General features: G+C 42.7%; 1 protein-coding gene across 3 annotated transcripts in view; it reads left to right on the plus strand.

The window, feature by feature from the left end:
- The window catches only part of adgrg6 (adhesion G protein-coupled receptor G6), a 55,390-nt gene extending 54,840 nt beyond the window's left edge, over window positions 1-550 (plus strand). For all 3 annotated transcript variants that reach the window (XM_062467791.1, XM_062467792.1, XM_062467793.1), the window contains one exon: window positions 185-550. In XM_062467791.1, the coding sequence (XP_062323775.1) occupies window positions 185-399 (215 nt within the window). In that variant the 3' untranslated portion in view covers window positions 400-550. The remainder of the gene's footprint in view (window positions 1-184) is intronic.
- Window positions 551-9,647: the final 9,097 nt, after the last annotated feature.

Raw genomic sequence — 9,647 nt, forward strand, 5'->3', positions numbered from 1 at the left:
GCATTACACACAACTGAGATCTCTCTAGTAACAAAACTGTTAACTTTGCAATTATGTCGTAACAATGTACAAACCATTTTATAACAACAGCAGTGTTACTACACAAGTTTGAGAAACTGTTATATTTGCGTCTGTCTAAAAGAGCAAGTGATTGACAGTGTGTGTTTCTCTTCCTATTGGTCAGGTAAAGGCTACTCCAATCAGACAAGCCCTAAGTGTGTCTCCTCCTGCTCTTCCTCCTCAGAGGTGGAGCCTTCCTCCTCTTCGTCCTCCTCCTCCTCCATATTGCCCGTGCACCAGGTCATCGACAAAGTCAAAGGTTACTGCTCCGTGCGCTCCGACAACTTCTACAAGAACATCATCCTGTCTGACAGCTTCAGCCACAGCACCAAGTTCTAGGCCCCGCCCCTGCCCCAGGAGAGCCTGGGGCAGCCTGTAGGGTTGCCTGGGGCGACAGGGCGCCGAGGGAAGTCATGGTTCCACTGTATAAAAACATCCCTTCTAGTCAGCCGATCTGTCAGAGAGACAGCGGAGGAGCAAAAGGGGGTGGTGGGAGGGAGGGTGTGTGGAAGGAGGCGAGAGAAGGGGTGGGTGAAGGGGTGGGGGTTGTGTTTGTGGAGAGGGGTATTGTATAGGTCTGTAGAGGAAAAAAAAATTATGGAATTTTTACATACTGTGATGTCAACCTTAAACTGACTGTGTGTTTGTGCGTGTTGTGTACATATTGATGGTGTGTCTAATATGCCTTCTCTAATGGCTTTGGCTGTGCCCTAGGGTTGGTCAAGCGCACGTCCGTCACATAGGTCTCTGTAGAGCCTCTCCGCCTGCACACAAACATAAACGCTTCGTTCTCGTGTCTCCTGAGTGACCGAGCTGCTGACCGACCAACCACTGCTCTGCTAGAAGTAGGCCAGGCTATGGAAGCAAATACACAATGCAAAGGGTCAAAGAGGAAAGAAAGGGCTTTCTGTTCAGCTGAGGCAGTGAACAGTAGATGTAGCACTGGCTTCGACACCTTTTTTTCTGAATCCAGTTTTTTAATATAGTTTTATTAGCTTCGAAGATGTTTCTTCAGCTTAGCACACAGAGATCTCGCAGACATAAATACACTCACTGTATCTTGATCCGCTTATTATCAATGTCGAGAGTATATACACCGTGTATGTTTCTAAACCCGTCTTCTCAAGCTCTACTACTGAATTCCAGGCAGAAAGAGATGTGAAGGCGCCGTTCCACAATCCACAATTAGGTCACCCAGACCACGACAAATATCCTGTGAGACATTCGCCGTGCATATAATTCACCAAAACATTGCAAGCGCGACCATCACGGTCCGAATCTGTGTCTTGTGCCTGGCTGCGCTAGCCTACCGAGCCGGGGTTTTGATCCGTCAGTTGTCACACAGTGCCGCTCACGGACGTTTCACTGAGCCCTCTCCTCCACACATGCTCAGAGAAGACCAAATGTGCTGTACCCCCAAAACACAGATCCAAAAAGGAGAAATGTAGCATTCCCTAGTGAAAACAAACAAACAAAACCCACTGGTTGAATTTTTCTTTTTGAATACTGGTGGCTAGAATGAAAGTGAATCTGAAGCAACAATATCTGTCATTTGTTCATGAACCACAATGTCACTTAACATGGCAGTGAGGTATATTCCTAAAAGAGTGTTCAGTCTAGAGAATGTGGAAGACCAGAACCAAAGGGTTAAGGAGCACTTTGAACGCTGCCGTTGGTGTCCTTTTGTGTGTGTGTGTGTGTGTGTGTTTTTCAAAGCAATAGAACAATCCTCTTGTTTTACCATGTCTTTATATTTATTTCTTTCCTGTTGTACAGTTTCTGTCTTGTCGTCTACCCCCTTTAGTAGTAGTTCAACTGACCCAGCCCCAGTCCTGATCCTGTTTAAACCCCTGGGTAGGGCAGTTCAGAGACTTCTTACCCTTGGCTGGGGACTGATGATGAGATCTTACCCCTGGATAGGGCAGTTAGATAGGCCAAACCCCTGTGGTTGTTTGTTTTGATCTCAAGCCCTGAATAGAAGAAAGCCTTTGGTATAAGCCAGCTGTTATGTGAGATAGATGAAGAGAGAGACAAAGAGAAATTAGACGGAGGATTGGCCAAGTTACAAAGACCCGTTTCCTGACCTGGCTAGCATAATTCGAGTATAGTTTAGCCTAGAAAATTCTCCCATTACTGATTCTCTTCCAAGATAGAGAGAAAAAGACGGGGGGAAATAGAGATGAACCTCAAGTGCCAAGGAAAAAACCAAGGCTTAACAACACTTCTACCACGCCTGTTGTAGCACACAGTGCCCACCTGGAGAGGTGAGTTGATGTGGAGGATCCTCTGGCTTCTGGAATGTTCCTTTGAAGCCGAGAGGGGAAAGCGAGTGATAAATCCAACATTATGATCGATCTCTCACATTCAAACATCAGTCAGTCTGCATCCCTCGCCTCTAGGGAACAATCGACCAATAAAGAACACAGTCATGATCCCAAATCAACTGAAGCCAAGCCTAGACGATTCCCGAAGGCCTATACCTAATGTGTACATTTCCTGCTTCATTCAAGCATTTACCTTTGGCACCCAGCTACATGTAGGAGAATGGTTTAACCCATTGTATACCAAGGGCATGAGGTTGATGGCTGGGGTATATTTAACTGTAAAACTCCTTTCCGAGAGCCTGCTATGTGATGTTCCACAGACATTATGCCAGTAATATGTGATTTCCTTAGGCTGTCTTTGTTTGTGACTCAACAGCTCTGATGAATACTGTCTCACTGATAAAGGGAATTAAAGTACTGAAATTGAAAAAAAATCACTTGGGTCAAGTTTGTTGGTGTCCTCCGCATTATGTCGAATTATGTATATTATGTCCGTGACCGATTTAAAAATATCTTCCCCCAGGGGTGCCAGTTCATACTACTTTAATGACAAGGTGCACAAAACATCTAAATACTGTAACGCAGCATTATGCGAGCCAACACAAATGTTGAACCTGTCTGTCTGCCTGCCTACCTATCTTCTCCCCTGTGTCTGTCTGCCTTTCTATCTGTCTTTCCCCTGTCTGTCTGGTTGTCTATCTGTTTTTTCCCCTGTCTCTGCCTGTCCGTCTGCTTTTCCAATGTCTGTCTGTATGTCCGCTGCCTGCCTATCTGTCTTTTCCCCTGTCTCTTCTTATCTCTATATCTCCATGTTAAACTAGTCCCTGACCACACAGTGGTTTTTCTCTTGAGATCCAAGATGTGGTTTGGTGTCAATGTGGAAAAGTGGTGGATACTTTCTAGCTCTGCTTTAGCATGCCAGGAGCAACTTCCTCAAACTATTATTCACACTCAACAATGAGATGATCTGGTCCTCATGCACATACACCTCTTGTCACATGCTGGGGGGATACAGCCGCAGTATGGAAATAAAAGGAGCTTATCTGTGGAGTCAGATGGCTGAGCGGTGAGGGAGTCAGGCTAGTAATCTGAAGGTTGCCAGTTCGATTCCCAGCTGTGCCAAATGACGTTGTGTCCTTGGGCAAGGCACTTCACCCTACTTGCTTCAGGGGGAATGTCCCTGTACTTACTGTAAGTCGCTCTGGATAAGAGCGTCTGCTAAATGACTAAATGTAATGTAAATGTAATCTGTTCAGGGTAAAATTTCAGACTTCTCACGCCCACCCATCCTCAATTCTACACTCATGTTTCTAAAATACCTCAAACTAAGAACCTGGGTTTTACTTGGTGAAATAAAACAGGGTTTTAACCAAACCTATGACAAGGGTAATTACAACTGGCAAATAACTGATCACACGGGCCTGCAGAGGTTACATGATCACTGGGCTATGAAAGAAAACACAGATTACATGATCACTGTGTCCACCACAGAACTCTCAGTTCCCACAGTTGTCATGCTTGAAAGTATTTTCTATTTCCACGATGACAATGTCCCTGAAGAACTATTATTTCCTGGTCCACACATACCAGACCAGGACATGTGGGAGCGGATTCTACTGATAGGGGTGAGCTACATTTACTAGCAGGAACAGAAGTTGCATGTTGCCATTGTTTGACTCACTGTGCCTGTCATGATTTATGGCCAGTATGAGTAACACTGACAAACCAAACCATTACGACCATTTCATCAGGTCATTTTGTCTTGGCCTAGATTACTTGATTGTAGTATGTATATATGGAAAACAACTCATAAAAATGACCATTGTTGATCTAGTAGATGCAAAGACTTCCCCAGAGTCCCCAAGCACATTGAACACATACTAAATTTGACTTTTTGTATGAAGAACAAACAAAACAAGAGACTTTGTGAACATAGTAACACAGCTTGATATACGGACTGTAACAGTGACTAAGAAAGAATGGGGAATACTAGCTGGGCCGGTCTGCGTTTCAAACTCCCAGGCCGTTGTTCAGTCCCAGTCCAGACCTGGTACTACAGTATTCCCCATTCTAGCTTAGTCACTGTTACAGTCCGTATATCAAGTTGTGTTACGACTGTGTGTTACGGCCGTGTATTATTATTATATATATATTTTTCATTATGCCGCGGCCGTTTGACCGTCCGATCGGGAAATCTTGTGACTCTTCTGACGGCCAGTCAGACCCTGTACAGTACTGTATTTGCAAGGAGCAGATATGTACCCTTTGGAATATATATGTGACGTACAGTAACTAATGTGTTTTATTATGCTTGTGTAAGGCTGAATGAGGGGGTACCTAATTCACTGGCCCATGGGATTCCGGGACTTTCTCTTCCTTATGCTGAATGGCAGAATATTATGTTTGTCCAAATGAACTCAATAGCCCTCTTCACACTGTCTGACCCACTCCCTCAAAGGGGTGGTCACAGTAATGGAAAAGGAAAAGGACCTAAACAAGGTGTTCACACACATACTTCCGTCACAGGAGTGTCCCACAATTGCTATGATCTCTAGGTTGTGAATGAGTCCGGGCCACTGTAACTTATTTGAAATTCTGCTTACTTCAGACTCTTGTGCACTCTCCACTTGTAGGTAGTTCTATTTCAATGCAACTGCCTTTATAAATGGCTTTGTAATTCATCTCTGGATTATTTTACTACTTCGATAAATAATATAATAAATTATCATCTTGCATTCAAAGTTACTGATTATATTGTGGTTAAACTCCATGATCTTAGTATTGATTGAACCACTGTTTGGTGAACATATTTTCATGGAGATCAGTGCCTTGATAAGGGATTAAAATGATTTTCTCCTACATCTGAAGATATGTTTTATATAGTGTAGTCATGGACGCTCAAACCAAATACTTCCTGTCTTCACAAGGAGAACTGGGATCCAGTTGTAGGTTATATATAATCTGTTAAAAAACTTGTTATACAGCCAGTTAGCAGAATGGGGATCATGTTTAGTAAGAGATCTATTGGATGGTATCATATCGAGTGTTGCAGGTCACTCACAGATGTTTCAAAATGAGAGTTGGGCTTCAGTAGTTTCAGTAGTTTCCTTTCCTCGCCTCCTCTACTTCACCATCCGTATTGACACAAGACTGGTGAAATCCAACGCCTCCACATGCCCCTCCAACAAGAACGTAGTTTTCTGTGTCGTTAGAAAAGGTGAGAGGGAGGATGAGAAAAGGAGGAAGCTATACTGATAAGACCAGAGACATGGCCTGGTGAGGTAAACAAAATTCTCATGGTCACCACCAAATGTCCAAAAAATAGAGGGAGAGCATCAGAGAAGCTGCACCCGCTTGTGACCTTAAGTGGACCAGTCCACAAGAAAGGTTCAGCTGTTGTTGTAGCCTCTAAAAAAATGTTCTCTCTCTCTCTATCTGTGTTTCTTCCTGGTATGACTTCTTGTGGGCAGAAATGGCGAAGAATCAAACCACTGATGTGAGTCAAAGTGACATATGCGCCCCTAAATAATAAAGAAAGGAACCACAAAGGGAAAGGCAAAATACAGTTTTTTCTTCTTTTTTTTCTTCTTCTTTATTGTCTTAGCACATGCATTCATTTGTATGTGATGGTTTGAATATTCATGAGATTTAAGAAAAGATTGGTAGACTCTTCAGCTTGCTGGTCATCCAAACCTAAGATCTAAAAACAGATAAAAAATATTTATGTTCCCCTTAAGGTTTTTGGAAATATTTACGTAAAAAATGTGTTGCAATGTTGGCAACACCAATGGACGTTAAAGATATAAGACTGTCTGGGATAATGTACCAATCTGGTTTCCTCCCATTTAGTTTATTTACAGTTTCAGGAGTTCAGTAACACACCAGCGATTGAATAATGATATGCTTTTATTGAAGCAGGGCTGGTAGCAGAACCAAGCCCGATTAGTGGAGGAGGCTGGTAGCAGAGCCAAGCCTGATGCAGTTTGGTAGAGGCTGGTAGCAAAGCCAAGCCTGATGCACAATTTCCTCGAGCCTAAGAGGAAGTCTTCTAGAGCCCTGAGTTAGACTGCAGTGCAGTCAGACCACTTCACTACTGGGTATAAGGTGTGTGTTTTTATTCTGCCCATCTCTGGAAGGAATTTATGAGGCTTTTCATTTACTCGGAGGTTTCCAGTATAACCCTTCCTGTGAGGTAAACCGACAACGTTCCTCGGGATGCATAAAAGTGTAGGTATGGAGAGAGAGCAATGGAGGGAGGAAGGAATGGGGGGCGTGGGGGGGTTGGGGGTAATGGGTAGAAGGGGGTTCTCTCTCTCCTGGTAAACCGCTAACCCACCCATTAGTGGCAACTAAAAAGAATGAGATCACTTCCTGTTGTCCCTGTTCACCTAAGACAACAGTCAGGGCAGTTAAGTATGGGATTTTAAAATAGCTTCCTCAAGCTGTGGAAACACTTAGCTGTGCCGTTAATGTGAGCCATAGTAATCAGGCAAGTGTTTGATGCCCCAGCTGAGCCGTCTCTCTGTAGAGCCAGACCGCTTTGTCACCCTGCTCCACTTTGTCCTCAACACTACACAGGACGGAGTCCGCCGTGGATGGACAGGGGGGAAAAGGAAGAAAGCGAGAGGAAGACAGCCGAAGCAATGACGGGGTTCACAACAATAACCTGGGATGCATTCTTCATTAATAAACTTATGTTAGCAGGGTTGTTTGTTGTGTGTATGTGTCTGGGTAGGTTCCCAGGTCTGGACTCTGTTCTGAGACAGAAGTGGTTCTGATGTGGTAGGTTCTGCTGCCAGGCTGAGTCCACACAGCATCAAAGCATGTCAGGATGCAACCACTTTCATAGAGATGAGGGTAATTACACAGTGACAGACCAGACAGACATAAGCCAGACATATCGTGTCACTGGCTCGACTGACATGTTGTTCTGTGTGACCTGGATGGTGGAACAAACAGAAGCCAGTAGCTCTGTTTTGCATGAGTAGGTGGGTCATCGTTACTCGGTTAGGGTTATTTGGGAAGAGATTGGATTGTAGGGTTCTATGATAATGGTTGTATGGTTAGGGTTGCAAGGATAGGGTTACAGTGTTAGGGATGAAAGATTTGGGGTTATAAGGGAAGGAACAGGATTGTAGGGTTAGGCACAGTCTGGCCTTGAGCACATGCAGACCACCTTCAAGAAAAGGCTAAAGACGCAGTTGTTCCGGGACTACAACGGTACTTAAGAAAGATTTGTTGGATCAGATGTTAGTTAATTTCCTCCAGGAACACAATAACACTTATTGAGGGACTTGCTGCACTTGTTGGTTAGTTGTAACTTATTTAACTACTTGTACTCGCTGTGAATTATATTATTGTTGCTTTCCTCCAGGTACACTCTAGCACTTTCGAGGATCATGTTGTTTAATTGAAATTTGTTTAACTACATGCTCTTCTGGTTCTACCCATTGGCACTTATTTGCTTTTCACAATGTATGCTTCATGTTTTGGCTACCAGCAATGATTTTGTTGTTTATGATCATTGACCTATGCACTTTTTGTAAAGCTCTCTCTTGGAAGTCGCTTTGGATAAAAGCGTCTGCTAAATGAATAAATGTAATGTGAATCTTGTACACTCAGCTAACAGTCTTGTTCATGGGTCTCTTGATCCTCTTCGGGCACTCAGGATTGTTTCACCTAGATATGAATTTGCATGTTGCATGTTGGAAAAAATAAAAGTGTATAAAAGTGTATTTTTATCTACAGACCATCATTCATATCTGGCATTTATGTGGCAGTACACACAATCTGTTTAACAGTCTAGAAGAAGAATCTGTTGTTGCACCACTCCATTGGCTTAGCCTATAAATCTGGTCATTGGGGATTAAGATGATTTGTCTTCTATTACCTTGGATCTGCAACAGATTTTAGGTTGCCGGGGGTTTACAATGAATCCTCCCCTCGATAAGTACAGCCAGGTCTGTAGGTTGGCATGGTGGGGGAGAGGGAACCTCTGGAGGAGCTTCAAGGACCTCAACCAGGCCCAGATGCCTGGTCTGGACAGAAACAGTGGAAGCTCAATGCTGGACTACAGAAAACTAAACTGCAGGTATGTATGACTGCAGTGTATTGTTATGTTTGTGCCAGCCTTTACAGCATGTTTTAGGCACAAGCCATCTATCTTTCCATCTCTCATTGTTTCTGCGTCCATCTTTCCTTTATTTCAACTTTGATCAAGAATTCTGATCCTCTCTTCTTGTTGCCAGGTCAACAGTCACTATCACTTGGAATTGAGTGAAGATCAAGATGTCTGTGTTGATCTACTAGTGAACATAATATGCATGGAACATCCCCAGAACAACTTGTTCAATGTTAATCTTTCCAAAGAGCAAGGTAGAGCATATATTTGTTCAATGGAATTTCTGTGTCTCACTGATGAGTTAAAGCAAAAAAAGTTGTTCAAAATACCCACATTAACACTATAACTATAAACCTTATACACTACACAGAGTGGTTAACTGGGTAATATGTAATAAGGTTGTGTAGAGGTTTGACAATCTAATATACTGTATAAAATCTCTGTCCTTTTTTCCAGAACAGAAGTAGGTACATGGGTAGAGATGTCGAGCAGTGCTTTTGAGGGAGCCATTGAGCAGAGGTTGTTATGTTCAATTTGGAATCAGAGCAGTCTGTTGACACACTTTTGTGATTTATGACTTTGTATCAATCTACAGTAGGACTGGTTGATATATCGAATATTAGCGATAATATTGCAATAATTATGACGACGATGTAAAATGTGAAAATGGGGTGAATATCGAATATTAAATTTTTTAAAACTATTTAATATCACCGTCTGGCTCCTCTGTGTTCACACACACACACACAGACACACATACACACAGACACTGTTTGTGCACGTGCTCACAAAGAGCACGTGCACAAACTGAAAATTGCAATCGCACAAGCATTCTCTTTTGCTCTCTTTTTGTCCTGTCATATAAAGACAATTGTTCCATGTGAGGTCCATTTTGTCAAGTTGCAAGTACCATGTTATGGCAACTGCCTAAATTTGCACTACACATTTTGTACTTTGTAACATTAGCTGTTCTATCTAAATTGTTTTTGTTTTCTAATGGGGGCAAAAGAAAATCATGTTTTTTTATTATTTAAATGCAAACGCAAACATATCGAGATATACGTATATTGAATATCGTAAAATGTTGACAATATCGAGATATCAAATGTTTTAATATATCGCCCAACCCTAATCTACAGGCA

Source organism: Osmerus eperlanus, chromosome 8 (genome assembly GCF_963692335.1).
Source record: "Osmerus eperlanus chromosome 8, fOsmEpe2.1, whole genome shotgun sequence".
In the NCBI taxonomy this organism is placed as follows: domain Eukaryota; kingdom Metazoa; phylum Chordata; class Actinopteri; order Osmeriformes; family Osmeridae; genus Osmerus; species Osmerus eperlanus.